The 21531-nt window shown below is 34.8% G+C and overlaps 3 protein-coding genes across 5 annotated transcripts in view; 2 read left to right on the top strand and 1 right to left on the bottom strand.

Annotated features, from left to right (window-relative positions):
• The window catches only part of LOC105166466 (NADH-cytochrome b5 reductase-like protein), a 9307-nt gene extending 5446 nt beyond the window's left edge, over nt 1-3861 (top strand). For both annotated transcript variants that reach the window (XM_011085834.2, XM_011085835.2), the window contains 11 exons: nt 298-373; nt 701-760; nt 891-941; nt 1411-1465; nt 1572-1642; nt 1718-1769; nt 2665-2742; nt 2839-2928; nt 3005-3118; nt 3354-3422; nt 3544-3861. In XM_011085834.2, the coding sequence (XP_011084136.1) occupies nt 298-373; nt 701-760; nt 891-941; nt 1411-1465; nt 1572-1642; nt 1718-1769; nt 2665-2742; nt 2839-2928; nt 3005-3118; nt 3354-3422; nt 3544-3600 (773 nt within the window). In that variant the 3' untranslated portion in view covers nt 3601-3861. The remainder of the gene's footprint in view (nt 1-297; nt 374-700; nt 761-890; nt 942-1410; nt 1466-1571; nt 1643-1717; nt 1770-2664; nt 2743-2838; nt 2929-3004; nt 3119-3353; nt 3423-3543) is intronic.
• LOC105166464 (F-box/kelch-repeat protein At1g55270) lies at nt 7760-11437 on the bottom strand. Of its 2 annotated transcripts, XM_011085833.2 has the most exons (4): nt 10885-11437; nt 10610-10774; nt 8045-9341; nt 7760-7926 (listed from the first exon to the last, which is right to left on the bottom strand). In XM_011085833.2, the coding sequence occupies exons 2-3, from the start codon at nt 10634-10636 to the stop codon at nt 8085-8087; spliced, it is 1284 nt and encodes a 427-aa protein (XP_011084135.1). In that variant the 5' UTR covers nt 10637-10774; nt 10885-11437; the 3' UTR covers nt 7760-7926; nt 8045-8084. The 2 variants fall into 2 exon arrangements, with proteins under 2 accessions (XP_011084135.1, XP_011084134.1); XM_011085832.2 differs by having other exon boundaries at nt 7760-9341; nt 10610-10747; nt 10885-11436.
• On the top strand, nt 15085-19640 carry LOC105166463 (DEAD-box ATP-dependent RNA helicase 52C-like). The gene is made up of 6 exons (XM_011085830.2): nt 15085-15979; nt 16252-16335; nt 17617-17859; nt 18100-18267; nt 18376-18489; nt 18613-19640. Exons 1-6 carry the CDS (start codon nt 15455-15457, stop codon nt 19228-19230), a joined length of 1752 nt encoding a protein of 583 aa, XP_011084132.1. The 5' UTR covers nt 15085-15454; the 3' UTR covers nt 19231-19640.

Here is a 21531-nt window from a genome sequence, read left to right as displayed (position 1 = left end):
TTCAGTGTGAACCCTACACCCTACTTAACTGCATTGTTACTAGAAGTTGATGCTTATAGTTCAATGGGACATATTGGAAATCAAACCAGATAATTTACCTAATCTTTAATCTTCACAATTTTATTGAATTTAATCAAGATAATTTCCTCTGATCCCACTTAAGATGACATGCTGCACCTGCAGTTTATCTAAGATAATAATTTGTATGCTTATATGTGTTGCTGAATGTCGTTCATTGTTGACCTGTAATAACAATTTTTCCTTTAATGTAAATTAAATCCTTTTCTTGCTTTTCAGCCCTAAATCCTGATAAATGGATTGAATTCAAGCTGCAAGACAAGGTGCAGGCCAGCCACAATTCCCAGTTATTTAGGTTGGTTTATTATCATATAACTCCTCAGTCGGTTTCTTTACTTGTTATTCCTCAATTTGTCCTTTTATCAAAATAATTTTGTTTGTAGTTGTAACATATGAGGTTGGATGAGTGTGCCTCTTAACTTTTTGAGCAAGTAAAGAGTAGATTTGGTTGCCATGCCCACACAGAAGAGTAGACTTTCTGGAGCAGATGCAGTTATAGATTAATTTGAAGGGCTTGAATTGCTTGATTGCAGAAGTTTTGTTGAAAATTAGATAATCTTATGCTCATTGTCCTCTGATATTGGTGGTGAAGTTGACCCAGTTTTCTGTTAAAATATGGTAGGTTTTCATTTGATCCCAGTGCAAAGTTAGGCCTGGATGTTGCATCCTGCATTATTACAAGGTACTTCCTCAGAAAGTTGACTTTTGTGCATTCTTCTCTATGTATGTAAGGATTTGAATTCCCTTCCTACATAGTAACCTGGTAGACAATTTTCATTTTCATGTAATTGACAAAATTGATTTTCTTGTAGAGCTCCTATGGGACAAAATGCTGAAGGCAAAACGAAATATGTGATTCGCCCGTAAGTCATTTCATTTAATTTGTGATACCATACATGTTTATTTTACACATTTAACTTAGGTATACCAAGTTGGTATCTTTCGTCAAGTATCTCCTCTCTGGTTTCCCCGAATGTTAATCTATTGTGTATCTCCTGTTTCATTCTCACTGAATGTTATGGTATTAAGAAAGGAAGAAAGTAGCATATATTTCACATCTAACATTCTATCAGTTTGATTTAGATATTTCTGCAGCACTTGTTATTGTAAAATTATGAATAGGAAAATCAGAGTCCGAGCAACACTTGAAATTGAGCAAGAGCCTATACATTCTTAAGACAATTCTGAAATTGAACATAAAACTTAGCCTATTGCATTCAGAAACTTGCTAGATATCAGTATTTCATAGGATGCATCATTTATTTCCAAGTTATTGGAGATCTGACATCAACCAGTAGTGGGGAAATTCTTATAAAACTCATTATTCTGCAGTTACACTCCTATATCAGATCCAAATGCCAAGGGATACTTCGATTTGCTAATTAAGGTAGTCGTTCATCATTTATTTCTCTCATATATATATGCCTGCCATTCTAGTCAGACCTTGAGCTTTTATCTTATGAACAATCTTTGACTTATTTGAACATTTTCAGGTGTATCCAGAAGGTAAAATGAGTCAGCATTTTGCTAGCTTGAAACCAGGAGATGTTGTAGAAGTGAAAGGGTGAGTAATGCAGGATTAACCTTGCATCAACTCTTATGTAAGCTATTAGCCTAATAATATGCTTTGTTCACCCAGGCCGATTGAAAAACTCAGATACAGTCCAAATATGAAGAAACACATTGGCATGGTAAGACCATCATTAAGAGTTGCTTTTGTACATATATAAATAACAACGTAGATCAGGAAAAAGTGTGGAATAAAGTATGGGCGTGGGACTTTTAGCCTGTAAATTCCGGAATGCTTCATAAAAGATTGAATAAATTTGTAGGATTGAAAAGGTTTGACTGCCCTTAGTGTGTCAACCACTCATGGCATGCCTGATCATACAAATGTGAAAGAACATTTTCAGAAATTCCTACTACCTACTGCACCCCATAATGCGAAGACTTGTAGAAAGTCGCATGTTTCGTGTCTGGTTGACAGTGGCTGTTTTTAGACGTTTTGACCACTGTCATGAATTTGTCAGGCACTCCAATCTTGCAAGGTCTCTGGTGTAGGATAACCTGGTGCTGCTTTTTGTGATCTTGAGAAAATTGAATTAGATATTTATGCTATTTATTCGCCAAAGAAGATTGAAAGCAGGTGTGATGCAGCAAATCCACAAAATTAGAATGTCCAAAAAGGGATTCCTTGCCTGCTCATTAGCTATTACTCCATCAAAGATAATCTTGTAAAACGACACCCCGAGCAATATCTTGTTCCACCATTAGCCTAATGAGGTTGTGATGTCAACTATGTGGTCCACCTGTGCTGTTTTTTCTTAGCTTGACAAAATTGACTTTATATACTGGGAATTCTTTAGAAAAGGAGCACGATTGAATCCTATTGAGTTTGTTTAAACTATTCCAGGAACCTCTATTTCTTAGGTCTAGAAACCTTAAACATGAGAAAAAAAAGAGAGAGAAAAAGCATATCCGAATCCTTTATTTTAAGTAGCGAATGTGGTCATATTGCTTGAGGATAGATTGGTTCAACCTTGCTCAAGTTTATTAACTTGCTTAAGTACTGAATTCTGTATTCAGATTGCAGGAGGAACTGGAATTACTCCAATGCTTCAGATAATAGATGCTATCCTTAAGAATCCTGATGATAATACCCAGGTGCCTAAATGTATTCTTTGGGGTTTTTTGAATTGACAAGAAACAAGTAGTCAATATAGTCTTTGGACTTAGATAATGAACTTTGGCTCTTTGTAGGTCTCACTGCTATATGCTAATGTATCCCCTGATGACATACTTCTCAAAAAGAAGCTTGACGTGCTTGCTGCCAGCAACCCTAACTTAAAGGTGCTAAATGAACCAGCATAACGTTTATCCCTTGTGATACTATTTTAAATCATCTCACATCTTTATCACTTTTTAGATATTCTATACTGTTGATAATCCAACAAAGGATTGGCTGGGAGGTAAAGGTTATATATCAAAGGACATGGTAGTGAAAGGCTTGCCCAGCCCCAGCGATGATACACTTATCCTTGTAAGTTCTTTTCCATTATCATCTCAGATATATTTATCAAAATTTTGGCCGCAAATCCATCTGCACGGATGGTGGATTTAATTTCTAATTTTCAGATGGATTCAACTGATAGTATCTCTTTTCTCATGATCTAACCCGTGCTGAAACACTAGACTATGTGATTGTTTCACTCTTCCACCAGGAGCAATTAGATAAATCTTAATATGCTTCTTATGAGCTTCTGTTGTTTTTCCAGGTTTGTGGTCCCCCTGGATTAATGAAGCATATATCTGGCGACAAGGCAAAGGACCGGTCGCAAGGACAGGTGCGTATTTTCAAAATTTCAACCATACAAATCATCTAAAATTGTTTTCCCACTCGCTGTTTTTTTAATCTCTTCTGGTTCTTTTCATTTTCTTCCCTATTCCTTTGTTGCCTTCTTGCAGCTGACTGGCATACTCAAGGAACTTGGATACACCGAAGACATGGTTTACAAATTCTGACCCCTGATTTTTATGTTCATAAGCAGTTCAAAGAATGGACTTGAACAATATACAATAATTCTATGCAAAGCATGGATTGATTTATCACTCCTTGGGCGGTGACTATGTTTAAACCTCAAGTATGAATCTTTGATGGCAAAAACTGTTTATGACTCCGCATTGTATTGTCTTTTCACTTTATTCTATTGAGGGAAATGATCGAAAATACAAATAACTAGATTTTTGGGTTTGAATTAGAGATGTCACAGTTGTCGGATGGAATTTGATTGGATATAACTCGTGTAAGATCAGTAACTCTTCAACCAGAATTAGGATGGAATAACTGAGTGCAAATAGTTTCGAACATACAGAAAACTCATGTAGCAACTGTCTGTACAGAAAAGAAACAGCGTCGTAAAATTCATTATTAGTTCTTGGCATAGAGTAAAGTGGATTGCATTTCTTTAATTGTGAAGGATTGTATCCGTTTGTTTCTGAATGTGTACTCGAACTTGAGTGAGTTAAGCATTTTAACATTTCAATACTGCTCATAATTTGAACATGCGTTATAGACTTGTTAATGGAGGCAATATCCAGATTTTCGACTCATTATAATATTAATAACTAATACCCAAATTCAGACCTAATAATTTTATGTTAGATCCAAATGTGAATTCATATCTATTGCAATAAGCATTTCTGATATGAATAGAGGGTTCAGATCCTAAAACTCACAGGGGTATGGGTATTAAATAGGTAAATTTATCCATTAACATTGAATTTGTAAAACTTTTGATAAATTAATTCTCTCGATTTATTTCTCATCTAAAATTCTTAATTTTTGTACATAGGTTTTCTTTTTTGTGTGTGTGTGTTTGACATTTGAAAAAAAATTGCCATGATTTTTCATCTTTATTTTCGTAGTAATAGCTCCAAAAAAAGTTTCAAATAAAATCATTTTGAACGTGGTGTGATAGTTTAGAAAACAAAAAAATACATAAGAAATTTAAATTAGTTAAGCTAGACTAATATATAAAACTGATAAAATTTGTTTGAATTTGAATTGTAAAAACCTTTGTCAAATGAAAGTTGAATGCAATTTTTCAAATGAATAGAAGTTTTTGTTGCCAAGTTAAAATATAATTTTCATACTTGTTTTTTATCCTACCGGTTCTACAATTTTTGTTTGTATCTGTATTCCAATGTAAATTAATTAATAAACGGTCTATTATTGAACAAAGTCAAGATCATTATTTATATTCTAATGATGTTCACTTTTCATATATTAAAATTTTGAATAGCTTTTAATTTCTTTAATCATCATAAGTTCATAAAATATATTTAATAAATTAATTTAGTAATATGTTCTCGTAATATTATTATAAAAACAACACGTAAAACTATTTCATTCATTTTACGATGGGTAAGGCCCAAATCGAACTCAATTATTTTAGGTATAACACAGAGAAGATCATAACGGGTATTTTATGAGTACAGTCCAAGTATGATTTATAAGTAACAATTGCGAATATTTATTGATTCTGCTTCCACAATTGTATGTTGGAATACCTTTTCTATTATTTTTGCAGCCAAGGACTATCAAAATATAGACTGACTCCTCTATCATTGTTAACATTGAATATAATCAACGATACCAAATCATTTATTATAATATAGGGTATCGAACGTTTTTATCGAATCTGCACAGATATCTGGATTGGTTGATATCATCGAACATCATCGGTCAATACCTTGAACCATGATATAACCAAAACGTTGGTATCAATGTAATAATCAGACAAAAGAGCACAAGCTTGTCTATGGATGATCTGAAACTATCAACCAAGATTCTGGATGAGCTAAAGCATTACCTGCTTTAGTTGTGAACTTAATTCCTGTGGGCAAAGATGTAGTAATTGTTCTAGCTTGTGTAACTCCAGCATACATGAACAATTCTATTGAAGTTGTACTTCAGTTGCTGTAGATTTTTTCCATGCTAGAATTTCTTAGCTTCTTCTATTTCTTTTATTTGAAATTAATTTAATTTCTTAGTTAGAGTTGTCTGACTGATTCAAATAACCTAATCAGCAGTAGTTTCAGATTTTTAGGAAGTTATTAAACATGAAATCGTATTTCATGTATGGTTGTTGTTTTTACATTTTTCTGTTTTGAGTTTCAATTGTATTTAAAGTTTTCATGAGTGCAATAAAAAGTTGGACTTCACACAGCAATTTATGTTCTTATCTACTTCTTAATCTTTCATTTTCTCAAAAACTCCAACAAAGTGGTATGGGAGCCCTTTTCTTAAGGGACCTGTGACTGGAATTTTATATTTGTCATCTCAATCAATTGATTCGGAAATATCAGTCACGGCACTCGCACCATTGGTTTTTTACGATGACGGTTATCATGTTTGGGCAACAAGGATGGAGGCTCATCTGGAGGCAAAGGATCTTTGAGAAACTGTGGAAGAGGACTATGAAGTTCCTCCATTACCTGCAAATCCAATAATGGCGCAAATCAAGAATCACAAGGAGAGGAAATCAAAGGCGAGGACTTCGTTATTTGTTGTTGTCTCTTCTGAGATCTTTCGCAGAATCATGACTATGAAATTAGCCTTTGAAATTTGGAATTTCCTGAAAAGGAATATGAAGGAGATGAAAGGATCAAGGAATGAAAATCCTAAATCTGATTAGGGAGTTTGAGCTCCAAAAGATGAAAATGTCATAGTGAAGAGATATTTTGACAAACTGCTCAAAATAGCAAACAAAGTAAGATTACTTGGATCTGCATTTCCTTATTCTAGGTTAGTTGAAAAAATCCTTGTTACCATTCCTGAAAGGTTTGAAGCTACATTTCTTCATTAGAAAACTCTAAAGATTTGTCAAAAATTAGTTTGGCAGCATTGATGAATGCTCTACAGGCACAAGAATAGAGAAGACTCATGAGGTCTGTAAGATTTGTTGAAGGTGCATTAGCTGCAGAGGCAAGCTCGAGTTATGGGGGGAAAGGGCAAGAAATTTGAAAGTTCTAAAAAGGGAAGTTCAGGTTTTGATTCTCTCAAAATACGTATATTGAAACAAAATCAAATTTCTCTTCTTATAAATATTGTGGAAGAGAAAATCATCCACCTTTGAAGTTTTGGAGAAATCCAGACCAACAATGTGAAAAATGCTTGAAAATGGGGCATCATCAAAGAATTTGCAGAAGTAATAAGCAGCAGCAGACAGTCATGCAAGAGGATGTACAATAAAAGAAATGCTGCTCAAATTGCTAATGAAGAGGAGGGGGAGCTTTTTGTAGCCACTTGCTTTGAAATCTCAAATTCAAGTGAGAAGTGGTTGATTGACAGTGGTTGCACTAATCATATGACATCTGATTGTGATCTCTTCAGGGAATTAGATACTTTATAGTTTCCAAAGTGAAGATTGGCAACGGAGAGTACATCGCAGTCAAAGAAAAAGGCACAATGGCAATTGAAAGTATTTCAGGTACAAAGTTTATCAAAGATGTGTTTTTGTACCTAACATCAGTCAAAAAATTTGTTGATTAAAAAAGGTTTAAAGTTATATTTGAGAGCAATCACTGTGTGATCAAGATGCAAATGACAATGATGTATACCAACCATTTAGCTTTCACTTTTTTGTGTTTCACGTCAATGCATCAATTTCATCATCCAACTTACTTTTTCTTTGCCAACAGTTTGAGAATGATTGCGGATGGCAACAAATTGGATTTGTGTTTGTTAAAATTTGGGACCTATCCTTATAAAGAATTTCTTGAAAAATTACCCAATACTTTATACATGTCTAGAAACTCCTTTTTCGAGTTCTTATTTGTCTAAGAAATCTCAAAAGGTGCTCACAATATATACGGGAACATCATACCTTTAGAAAACGCAAGTTTTATTAGAAAAGCCTATATCGATATTTCTGGCCATTCGTGTGAAGAAAGGAAGAAAATAGCTATTGTTTGTGCCAATTCCCACTGTTGGTGTACAACGGTAGTCCAACGGCAGGAACCACATTAGATTAATTGATGTGTTCCAAGATGACCAAATATGACTAAATGGCATATTTGGAGGACAAACAAAAAAGAAAAGAAAATCCCTAATACTGTTCATGTAGAAAAGTACTTTCTATATTTGGAACATTTGCAGAAGATATTACTGTAATGATAATAAAACATAGGGAAAAATACAAGTAGCACTTCTTATAATTAGAGGATCACAAAGGTTTAATCTCCCAAGAGAAACTTGATCAGTGAAAACATGGGGATCGCGCAACAATTGCCTGTGCTCTTCATTAAGGGGCATGAACAATGTCTGGCATAAAACATGTCTAGTATCTAAGGAGGAAAAAACAAACACTTGTTACCTATCTAATGCCTGTGAGTACATACGACGGCCAGGAAAGGGCAATGGGTACAATCATTTAATAACAAACATGTGAACTACTTATATTACCTGTATCTTGAAAAGCAAAGACCAGAACTACAACCCCTCCTCAAGCTTGAAGAACCTGACATTGAACTATGCGGTTTTTGTGGCGATTTCTACCTGCAAGGTTTGACAAAAAACTTGTGACTAAAGTTTTCAAGTGTCCTTTCCCAGGTATAGTTTCCCCTAAATGATCAGTAGTAGCAGTGGATCCATGGTCGGATTTTGAGACATGGACGAGAGATATACTCATGTTATTTCTTATAATGCACAATTTTCCATTAAGAGGAAGGATTGCTGCTGCCTCTAAAGCCTTCGAGTTGCCCAAGTGCATTTTACTATCAATACGTTTGCTCCAAGAACCACTTGTTTCGTCATATATTCTAAGTTTGCAGCCATCTTTACAATCTAAAGCATAGAGATGCCCATTAATTGTAGTGCATGGATGCCTCCAACCTGCAACCATTCCATCATAAACAGGGCTCCAGCTATCAGTTTCAGGTTGATACACCTCGCAAACAACCTGCCTCTGAGAACCTAGCCCCTTTAAGAACCACTTTCCTCCATAAACAACCCCTATGAAAGGTACCATTGCAGTGCTCATATCAGAAATGAAGGACCATCTATTTTTGTTGGGATCATAAACTTCAGCTGATTTCAATGACCGATGAGTCCCCTCGTTCTCCCCACCAGCCACATACAAGCAGTTGTTTATGACACAACAACCAAAAAAATGTCGTCTCCGGAGCATATCTGGAGCACGGTGCCATCTGTTAGTCCTAGCACTGTAGAAGACAACTCTTCTCATGGAGCCTTTAACTGGATCTTTCCCGCCAACCAAGTAGAGATGACAACCACTGAGAACTGCACATCCAAAATCACGAGCTTCACAGTATTCTCTTGGTACAGGAGGTAGAGGTTGCCAAACCTGATGCATTGGGTCAAACGCATGCCATGATAATTTTCCATCTCGGTCTCTCTTCATGATGTATATCCACTCCTCTGCAATTCCAAGATTCTTCCTAAGCGAGTAAAAGAAATTACCAGCCAAAAGGCGATACCATCTTTTGCAGACAAGACGGAGCTTGAAATGCTCAATTCTTGGTACACGGATTAAGCAAGCGATTGCAAGATCATCTGGAAGTCCAGGTAGCAGAGGGGACTGACTCCTATTCCTGTCACGTGGCGCCTTCTGTCTGGTGGGGTGAATTGAAGGTTTAATGTCGGGCTGAAGACACAGCTTTGTCCCTGGTACATACTTTTTAGCCCCAGCAATAGTTTTGAGGCCTGCATCAACCCTACAAAGACATGCTGTTGTATCCACCTGTAACCAAAACAATTGTTATTTCACAAGAGGGGGTCCAGCTGCCCACAAATCATACTTAGCTTTTACTATAGAGTGAGTAGGATCAATGGGTTCTTTTGCTAAGACTTGGCATAAGATTTGGTGCAGAACTTATTAATTGTAGATTTCATGTCAGATTACTTTTCTTTTCAGTAGCTCAATTGTTAGACTAGGCCTCACTTCTGGGTTTCACATTCCTATAAAACACACCTTCTTCCTGCTTTGTTTCAACTCTAAAAAACCATTTTGGATGCTACACTCTCTAGATAGAGGGTTTAGCCTAATAAAGTAAAGAAAAGCAACTCATTAAAGACTAAGCTCCATGCCATTTTCTTAAAAGTACGGAACAGATCAGTCTGGAAATGTTTGTCGTATAAAGTTTGGCATTGTATCTATTCTATTATAAACGCATCAGTATTATTTTTGAATTTTTTGTTAGACAAAATTATCCCTGTGATGTTATTATTTTTAAGGATAAAGATGTAGATTAGTATTATTACTATTATTACTGTTATCTTAAGTTTTTATTTTGGTAATAGTTTTAACATGATAAAATATATTACTTTCACATTGAACTTAGATTTTGTTTCATAATAATGAATTCAATGATATTTCCTCTCGTGCTCGATGTCTTATCTTAAAATATTCACATTCTAAAATTAATGTACAGCTCAAAAAGTGCATGTTTTGTCTTTCTCAAATCTTATTATTGCTTGATCATTACTTAGGTTTTCATAGATACCACCTTCACATTTTCTGTTAATTGCTAAGGAACCAACTCATTTATAAAAACCATATTGGTGAAGATAACAGAAACCTCTTTCTTTTTGCATTAGAAAACAATACAGTTAAGACGCCCCTCACCCCCTGTCACCCAGCAACTCTAGAACCTTAGTAATGGAAAATGTTCAATCATCCATAGTAACAGGGGACAGTGATGTAATCAATTCGTATTTACCATACAGTAAAGCTTACATTGTTAAATCTTGAGATAAATTAGCAGCTTAATAAGAGCTATAACCTGCTAATAGAACTGAAATGGTTTCTATTTAGTGGATGCTCAATATAATTCAGAATTTGCAGTGCTTTGGAGTAAGAATTAAACCATAAAACTTATAGATACAGCAAAACACAAGAATTTGTAAAAGAAACCTAGAACGAACCGAAGGAGGCTGAAGGACAGTAAAACACAGAAATCCACACCAAATTTAGTAAAATAGCAGTAGTGAAAACATCCACATATTTACCAAGGGAGGCTGAATCACTCTATCCATTTGAGTATGTAACCACTTGCCAATACCAAATTCCTCCAAATTAACAGCATGCGCAGCTTCAAAGCTCAATTGGGGTAATATACTCTCATCTTCAAACCTTCACCCTGCACGCTACATTACGTGCTGCCACATTACATGCTACCAGAATTGACAAAGAGCAAAGAATAAGTCGAAGTTTGAAATCCACCATCTAGCAATCTAACACACATAATTTCACAGAAAAGCAACAATAAAACATAAATTCTTACATCAATTTATATCGGAGAGGTATGCAGTGAGCCCACCCAAATCGAAACATCAACTGAAAGAATAAACTGATCCACCGAGCAAAGCTATGTAAAAAATCAAAAACCCAGATACAGAAACTTCGCAGAATGAATAGTAAATAGAAAATGCAAACCCCACAAAGTGTCTAATCCTCGAAAAGGAAACCCTAAGCCCCCAAAATGCGAGCCAGCAAGAAATGGGCAAAAATGAAAAAGCAATGGAGAGAGATATCAAGTCAGATGGAGACAGCTCTTCCTCTCAATTCTCGTTTCACTTCTCATATATTCTCTCTTTCACACCATTACTCAACACCTTCAGTGGAAAATCGGGCCCATTCGAAACAACCTACCAAGCACAAGAGTCTGCTCAAGAAAAGACCAAGAATGAAGCAAAAGGCATATTTAATTTTGATTCAAAAAAACGAAAAAAAAGAAAGAAAAAAAAGGAAAGGAAAGGACTGTCAGAACCCAAAATTTGGAACGCAAGAGTAGAAATCTACGTAGTCAAAGGAGCGAACAGAGGGTGTCTTGTTTGATTGGTTATGTTTAGGCCCAACGAATCTCACTGATATGGATATAATAACCATTTACAATATACTGTATTTGCTTTTATTTTTGAAGTGTTTGTTTTGTTTTGTCGAAATAGAGACAAAATAAATATATATATATGTTAGAAATAGTATGTATATTAAAATTTATTTTTTAAAATAATTTAAGATAGCATAAAATAATTGTTGTATGTTTGGTTTTATTTTTTTTATTTCATAAAGAATAAGTATATATTTAATAAATATTTTTATGCACATTGGTAACCAGATAAGATTTTTTATGGACGCTCAATTCAAACTATTTCAATAATATATTTAACAAATTTATTTAAATACTTTTATATTGAAAAGTTTTGTCTAAATTCTAAATTATTCCATGTGAGCATTTGGAGTAAATTTGGTTAAATGGTTAAAATAATAACATATTTTAAATACAAAAATAATATGCATAAAAAGAATGGATACATCTAAGATGGACGGTAAATTACTATCAATCAAAAATAAGTTATTTACAAATATAAGCTTAGCTCAAACGCATATTGACAAACATTTAATCATCACAAACTCATGTCCTCATCATCCCTTGGTTTTGTGAGTTTGTAACATATGCATTCAAGTATATGCCTAAAAACCATCACGGTGGCCTTGTCGTGGTTCAAGTGGGTGGCGTGATCGAGTGGTACTATTCCCTTTAATGGTATTGTAGCGTTCATTGTCTGATTGTACCCTCAAAATGATTGATGAAATCGATCTATATTCCAATATCGACGACAGCCAAGCCCATGTATAGGCTTCGGCAAGGTGCTGATGGCATGTTCTGCTTCATCGGCGCACCATCCACCACATACGCCACACGTCCTGTTGCATCTCAATTACCAACATGGATATGTAACTATACGGAAGGGGGATGGGAATCCGAAATGACAATGGGGGGATCTCGATCGCCTCTCTGAGAACTATGCACTCACTACTGTTGTGCCAAAATATGCATCACAATGCTCCGTCGCAAACACGTGTGGGGCTTGAGCTGAGCCCCAAACCTCGAGAGTACCCCGATAATGCGGCTCTGAGTATTGATAGTAACGTCAGGCTGGAGAGGGGAGCTGTTTATAGTGTAAATTAACGAGCAGTCTTCCGTGAGATATACAATTCAAATATTTATATCGTAAAAAGAGATCAAGTATATTATGAATAACATTATATACCCGTATAGTTGGTGTACTTAACTTGTGGGAATATCCATTGAAAATGTTTCTACATCGTATCATATCCCTGGTATCTAGGTGATTTAATTGGAAATGTATTGTTGAATGGACATGTCCAATCAGAAAATATATGATTAAAAGATTATGACTTTTCATTCCAATGAACACATAATTTCACCTAAAGGAAAATATCATTTCACACAAATGGACGTGTTGTTTCACATGATTTTATGAGAATTGGGCGCTATTAACTATCATTCATATGTCACGAGTTTGTTATGCAACATCGTAATCAATCACTTGTCACGATTTAATTTTATCAATGTTAAAATATTAATTAATTTTATTTTTTTAATTATCATTCACCAATTTTCAATAATATATAAATATTATACATTTATGATTTTTAATATTTCAAAAAATATTTTTTATGTAACGAACTTGTCTGTGTATATTTTTCCCTTTAAATTTCATTATTATTCACCACATATATAAACAACTCATTAAAATATTTTTGATTAAATTCATTTTCGTATTCCTCTATTTTATTAAATATGGGAACAATATACTAAAATAATTCATATTCTACTCTTACTCCATTCATAAGTTCATTCCATTTCCACCTAAATTCGTTCATGCATACTAAAGTTTTATTAATCAAACTTATTAGTCATATACTCGGGGAAATATCACTTTTAATCTTATAAGTCAGGTCTGTTTTAGGTTTCATTCATTACGTGATTATCATTTTTAGTCTCGTAACATACAAATATTAACACTTTTGGTCCCCATCTACTTTTCTGTTTACAATTTAACGGTGTAAGCCACCTACCCAACACGTGGTTGGTATTATTTTGATTGTAGAAAAAATTGACCCTTCTTATCACAGTAACATATGAATGTTTCATTTGACCTACTTGATTCATTTAATGGAACACATGATTCCTTCAACTTACAGTAATATGTCCAAATGTCCGTAGTTATATTTCCCTTCAAAATGATCCCAAGATGGAAAATGCATCAATTCTCTCTCCATCCAGAAGTACTTAACTTGCACAAGACCTACGTTGTTAAACTGTAAATTGAAATTTAGATAGGGATCAAAGGTAATAAATAATTTTTATAACATACGGAACTAAAAATACTAATCCCATAATAAATAAAACTAAAATTAAAATGATTCTAATATATGTAACCAAAAATACTATTTTCCTTGCATAGCTTTAATACAATGTTTGTATAATTACCAATACTGTACACATTGCACTCTAAAAACAACTCAAATAGGTTCAGCCTAAAAACATCTTTTAGCATATTGCACTTGGACTACTTTTCAGGTTAAAATACCGGTTGGAGGAATGACAACATGGTCCACAAAATCACGTTTGATTGGACTAAATATCGACAATTGTGTATATCACCTACGAATAGGTTAGGACTACCATTTAATATATATATATATATATATATGTTATGTGTATATTTTTTTAAAAATGAAATAAATAATATAATCTTTATAAATAGTGCGTATATCTAGCAAATGAAATAGAAGATTCAAATATGGCACAAATCATGGTGGTCTAATTAAGGCAACAGAATAAATATCCTTTTGGGCTCTTTTATTTATTTGAGCCATTTTTGGAAACAGTAAAAGAGTTCTTCATTTCTCTCATTATCTTTTGGGTGCACTCTGTGATCGCATGTTGAAGTTCTAAGTTCTAACTTTTTAAAATCTACAATTCAACATCCAAATTTTAATAAAACCCCAACATAAATTAACGATTTAAATCAATTATTGGACGACTATAATTATCAATAAGGGATAATTAGACCTTCCTTCTTTGATGTTTGGAATAATTATATATAGACCATATGCGGTTTTAGAAATTACATTTAACACTCTTGAGGTTTGCTTCCATCTAACAAATAAGTCATTTCGTTAGTCAAAATTAACTGAATTTGTTGATATCAACAAAAAATCTAAATGAAAATTGATATTTACGCTAAACTAACTTACTTATTGCAGGTCAAACAATTTTTTTGAACTAAACTACCCTTATAACAGTGAAGATATACCTCCTCAAATGCATTATTGTGTGTTGGCGTATGAGAGTAATTTAGTTATAAAAAGACTTATTTGACGTATATAAGTCAATAATAAGTCAATTGAGGGTACATATAGAATTTTTTTCCATTCTTTTGTTAATATCAGTAAAATTCAACTAATGGAGAAATTTATTGTTAGACGGAAGCAAATCTTAAAAGTATTAAATGTAATTTTTCAAATAATGTATAATTATCCCAATCAATAATTATTCAAATAATGAGATATATTTATGGGCATATGAAATTAGAAGAAAGTTGGATGTAATTTGGGAAAGATTAATGGAGTTTGAAAAGCAAAGGAGGCAAAGGATGATGGAAGCATGGCAGGAAGAGCAGCGATGAGCAGACCTTTGGCCTTCCATCTTCTTCTCATCATAACCACGAAAGATAAAAAGTAAAAACTTCTTTTCACAATTACTCTCCTTCCCTTTTCCTCATATACCCATCTCCTCTTTCTTCTTTACTATCAATCAAATTCCCTCCCAAATTCCAATTCTCTCTCTCTCTCTCTCTGTTAATTAATGGCACCAAAACAAACTCAAACTAGAAAATATTACCAATCTTGCAAATCCATATGCTCACATGCACATCTGTAAGAATTTCACACCCCTCTTGTTCTGCTTTCCTGCTACTCGCTAAACCACTTTAAACAAGACCTGTTTCCTTTCCTCTCTCTCTCTCTCTCTCTCCACCATGTCGTGTCCCTGGTTCACTGATTCCAGAAGCCGCACGACCCTTCAAACTCTTCCCAACAGATCCTCCTTTGTTCCTCGCATCTCGAAGGAAACCGACGGGCTGCTGGGTGTCATCCCACATGGAGAAGAAAGGGAGTATCAAGAATCTCATAAGACGAACAATGTCGCGGCCGCCTACGAAGACGTCCCCGTGCAGGCGACTGGGTTCGACATTCCCTCTCATGTGACGTCATTTGAGGAGATGGGTTTCTCTACAAACGCCTTGACTGATAACATAAGGAGGTGCAAGTACGTGAAGCCCACCCCTATACAGAGCTACGCCATTCCCGTGGCCATGGCGGGGAGGGACTTGATGGCATGCGCGCAAACGGGGTCCGGGAAAACGGCGGCCTTCTGCTTTCCCATCATCAATGGCGTGATGGATATGCAGAGAAGGAAAAGGATTGTCAACCATAGTGCTGCAAGCGGCATTGCCTGCCCTGTGGCTCTGATACTGGCTCCAACCAGAGAGCTGTCTTGTCAGGTCCTCTGGTCCTTTTTCTCTCATTTTCTCTGTTCGAACTATTAGTATTTCCTCAGTCTTCTTTGTCCTGGATTTCATATTGTTCCTCTCCGTTTCATAATCATTGTTTTTCCGATGATATCTCCTCGTCCTTCTATCTTTTTTCGAGTTGTTCACGATGGATTTTCATAGTTCTCATTTCTTCTTTCTTTCTCAAGGTTCTTGCATCTTAGATCTTCAAACTTTTGGATTTTCTGTTAGTCTTGATGGTTTTTATGCTGACTTCTTACCAGATTCACGAGGTGGCAAAGAAATTTTCTTACCAAACAGGAGTCAAAGTCGTGGTTGCTTATGGTGGGGCCTCTACTGTCCTTCAGGTTTGGAGCTTGCTATTCCATTTTCGTTTTTTCTTCTTTAAGCTTTTGTAAGCAACTCTGACGTTTCATTGCTTTACTGCAAGTTATAAAACATACTGTGAATCCTGTGAAAGTATGTAATTCAATATATCTTAGCGTTGTATTTGTTTGAAGTGTTCTTCTTTTGGTTGTCTAAGGATGAAATTTTGTGTTTAATCCAGTCTATTCATTAGATGCTCTGATGTATTTTGTGTCCCCATGAGAAAGTTATTTGACTGTTTATCTCTGGTGTTGTCTACATTCTGTTCTGATTTTTCGTGGGGTTTAAGGGTGATTGTAATAAGTTGTGGTTTTCTGGTCCGAATTGATTGTGTAATAAAAGTTGGGAATGTTTAAAACACAAATTCTAAAAGTTTAAAAAAAAGTTGAAGTTGCAAACACCTCTTTACTCTTTTATTTGTTGCTCTATGGCGTGAAGTAATAAGTGGCCTAATTTTTAAAGTATAAAATAATTTAATTATATTTTTTAAATTAAAAAAGAACATGTGTTAGTACACCAATACGCGACACAAAAGTTTGATAGAGTATCCATAATGTAATTTAGATACATGGGCATATCCTATCTGGCATGTTACTACTGCATTGGCGCATTGTTATCTTCTTCCATTCTTTTAATGTTTCATTTTTTGATCAACCTCTATGGAAATTTCTCTGACAGAAGATTACCATTATTTGATTTCTCTTCCGTAAAGACGTTCATATGCTTGTATTATTTACATCATATGCTACAAAATTTAAAAGATCACGTACCATACAATTAATAAGTATATTTGAAATTACTTTAACATTTAGATTTTTAACATTTAATAATTGAATTGCATGTATCGGTTAAAAATAATATGTTATTGTATTTGAAAAAATATTAAACAGTAGAGGTTTCGTATAAAATGTAAATACTTTGAAGTGGCCAATTGTAATATGATAAGCCTTAAGGGAGGTGCTTGTAACTTGAATAATCCTAGGGGAGGTTTCTGTAATTTATAATGCTGGGAACAAGAGTAGTTTTATTAAGGGCATTAAGGTTTTTTTGATGCCGTTGGAGTCATTTTTTAAACCTAAGGGGTGTCTATGTATAATTAGACCAAATTCATGGACGGATGTCGTAATCATTCCTTCGTTTTTTTTTTGTGCAACAGAAAATTTAGGCTGTTTTAGTACATGATGTTGGGTATTGACCCCTTATTCATACATTGGGTAAACCTGTCTCTACTGAACATAATAATGCATCTGGTTCTGCTATAGTTGAGAAATCTGGAAAAGGGTGTGGACATATTGGTTGCTACTCCAGGCCGGTTGGTGGACTTCATAGAGAGAGGCAAAATTTCCCTTAGGAACGTAAAGTATTTGGCACTGGATGAGGCGGACAGGATGTTGGACATGGGCTTTGAACGCCAAGTCCGAAAGATTGTTCAGCAAATGGAGATGCCTCAACCGGGTGCTAGGCAGACAATGCTCTTCAGTGCAACATTTCCAGCTGAAATACAGGTCATTTATCTGATCCCTTGACGGCTGATTTTGGTAATTTTTGTTTCAAATTCCCTGTGAAACATCTGAATCCTGTATGAATGTTAATGTACATATTCTTTTCTTGTCTGCATCTGAAAACAGAAACCACACAATCTAGATATTCATAAAGAAGACATGAAGCTGCTTAGTTGTCTTCTGAAATACGAAAAAACTCTTTTGCAATTTTAATGTCTTTTTCACACATTCTGGTTCTGGCAGAAGCTGGCATCAGACTTTCTATCGAACTACATATTTCTGGCTGCTGGAAAGGTTGGCTCAAGCACGGATCTCATTGTTCAAAGAGTTGAATTTGTCTGTGATGTCGACAAACGATACCGTTTGATGAATCTTCTTCGTTCCGGGATGACGGATAACAGCCCTTCTAAGGTATGTTTGGTGGCATTACTGTTTAACTTCAGTATTTTATTTGTTGCAGATATTTCTACCTTGTACTTATTTGGTTGGTCGTGTAAAGTTGATATTATTCTCTTGCAGGATTCGTTGACACTGGTGTTTGTGGAGACAAAGAGAGCAGCAGATGCATTGGAACGCTGGTTGTCCAGGAAAGGTTTCCCCTCTACAGCCATTCATGGTGACAAAATACAAATGGTTAGCCTATCTCATCTTTATTCCATAAAACATCCTAAACTTCCAGAATGTCTGAGAGGTGTAGAATTCGTTCAGAACTTTAATTTCTTTTACTTTGTTTATATTGTCTTTTAATGCATGAAGGAGAGAGAGAGAGCACTGAGATTATTCAGAAGTGGTTGCACTCCAATTCTGGTTGCAACGGACGTAGCTGCACGGGGACTGGACATTCCTCATGTTGCACATGTGATAAATTTTGACTTACCAAGAGCTGTAGATGACTATGTTCACAGGATTGGACGGACCGGCCGTGCTGGCAAGTCAGGGTTGGCAACAGCATTTTTCAGCGAGAAGAATGCACCTCTTGCAAAACCACTGGTTGAATTGATGCAGGAAACGAATCAAGAAATACCCGAGTGGCTTAACAAATATGCCAAGGCTGCTTACACCGGTGGTGGTAGTGGCCGATCATCAGGCCATGGGTGCAGTAAATTTGGTGGCTATGACTATAGAAGTGGAGTAGACTGCAAGAATAGCGACGACTACTGGACCCAACATGTGGATAAGGCTTTATCACCATATGTTGTCACTTCTTCCTCCAGTATTTCTGCATACAACGATCGTTACACTTCCACATCTGACCCCTTCGCGTACAGTTTACCTTATGCTCCAGATATTTCTGCCCCCACTGCCAGTTCATTTGATCTGGGCCCATACAACCATGTATATGATGGTAGTACTGTTGCCACCGGCTGGGAGTAAACCCTCTTCACATGTTTACTTCATGGATAGTCTCAGAGTAGCAAGATTGGTACAGCATAGTTTACTGGCTTGCTATTCGAATGACTAAAGAAATGCGGTAGTAACTGATTACAGCAACACAAAAAGCTGCTGTTCTTTTTGCTTGCTGATGAGTAGTTGAATCAGCTACCTCGACGTAATGTGGATGGCAACTGGTTTTAGGCTATGTTTTGAGGGGCAATGCCTAGTTTACTGCACTCCCTTTTGATGCTTTTCCTGATCACTGTAATGCGATGCCGCTTATGCTAAATGAAACTCTTATTTCTTCTGAACTTCGTGCCTTTGCTTTTTTACTGTTTTTTTCTTTTCTATTTGGTGGTGGGAGCTTGTGATAAACTACATAGATATTAGTTTTAATTACAATCATTACTAGTTGTTAACCTGTGCGTTGCACGTAGGTGTGATAGGCGAGTTATGCCGGTTTGATTTTGAGCTCGAGCTTATTTTTCTTTGTTCATCCCTCAAGCCTTCTTTATATATATATTATTTATTTTTAAAATATTATAAATTTAATTTTATATTCAATACTTTATCAATTTTATACTTAAAGTGGATCATATGTTATAATTATTAATCAATATTATACATTTTATTTTTGATAATAATAATTTATGGTATTTTTATTTATACATTTAATTTTTATTTAAAAATAAATTTAATCAACAACTAAGTAAATTATAATATTTTTTGTAATATAATTATTTAATTTGACACATAAATTTTATGTTATATACTAATATATATTTGTATTGTCTTATACCTTTTTTAATTGACATTTAATTCACTTATGATTTTTCTGTTTCTTTGTTTTTATTTATATCAAGCTACATAGTGCGCATGATGCAATCTATTTTATTACTTATAAACTTATATCAAAATTTAGTAATTCCTATGAATTAATCTAAAGACAATGATATAATAATAATGATGGTTGAACAATTTTAATTATTTTTGTTGTTATTGAATATATATATATATATATAATGAGCTCAAAACACTTAATCAATAATTACATATCTTAAAATTCAAACACTAGATTTATACCAAATTTAAATATATATATATATATATATATATAAGACTGTGTCCATTAGATTATATGAGACGGTATAATTTAAAATTACATAACCTGGTTCAACAATTCACTGTTTTGAATGATTACTTTTATGTTTCGAGTATGATATCTCGACATCCTTTTACCAATAAGTCTAAAACTTTACCAAATGTATTTTTTTTATAAATTTAATCATATATAATGATTTGATATGAATTTTGACGGAGCCAGTGGATCTACCAAATAAGCCAGTGAGTATGTGGAAATGACGCTCAAAGTGGTTGTATAATCCTTTGATAGATGATTGGTCAAATTACTCCTCTTGTTATCTTTGAGTTTGTCCTGTGTTCTCATTGTTATTGAGCACCTATCTGGACCTCAATAACGCCCTTCTTGTCTCCAAAATGCCACACAACCCCCTAGTCTTATGTGCTACTGGATGCGTTTTGCCTTCTCAAAACAGCTGAAAGTAAACACGAATTCTGATACAATAATGTGCTTGAAAGTAGCGTTCCTCCCTGTGTCTATTTTTTGTGCAAGTGCATTTGCTTTGTGTTTGTTATAGTCTCAAAAGTTATTTGCAACATCTGAAAGCATCATTAGGTTCCACAGTGTGGGAGGAAAAAAGAGCATCTGCATTGGTGCGCTAACACTTTGTTGGCTTACTTACAAATCATTTTTGCAATTCCTAACAAGTAAGTTTGAAGTCATTTCACTTTGTTACTTATTGCCCATTGGAAATTAAGTTTGCTCTCTCTTTGAGTGTCTAGCTTCTTTCTCAATTTTTTGTTTCAAAACTCCTTGGGCTGGCTGATATGATTCTATTCAGCATCAACACTTTGTTAATCAGCTACCAAAAATATTGCAATGCCAGAATATGTCTTGAGAAGTTCTCTAAGTGATTATCACTCAGGTCAGGTGGTGCTGCAATTCATTCTTCATCCATTGGGCTGTTTCTTGCTTTGATCTAATCAACATCAACATCAACCTTGGGGTTCACTGAATGAAGAGATGAGGGCTAAAGCTGTTGTGATCATCTTTTTTACTGCCTAATTCAATTAGATTAATTTGCCTTTGGACTGTAAATACAAACACTAGTTATTTGCTTGGATTGACTTCAATACAAACACTTGCAGCTATAAATTTTGTACAAAGGTGCATACGGCTGCATTGCTATGCTGAAATGTTTCCTTGTTTGACTAGTAATA

This window comes from Sesamum indicum, linkage group LG7 (assembly GCF_000512975.1).
Source record: "Sesamum indicum cultivar Zhongzhi No. 13 linkage group LG7, S_indicum_v1.0, whole genome shotgun sequence".
NCBI lineage: Eukaryota > Viridiplantae > Streptophyta > Magnoliopsida > Lamiales > Pedaliaceae > Sesamum > Sesamum indicum.
The sequence above is the reverse complement of the archived record's forward strand: the minus strand, read 5'-3'. Positions and strand labels throughout refer to the sequence as shown.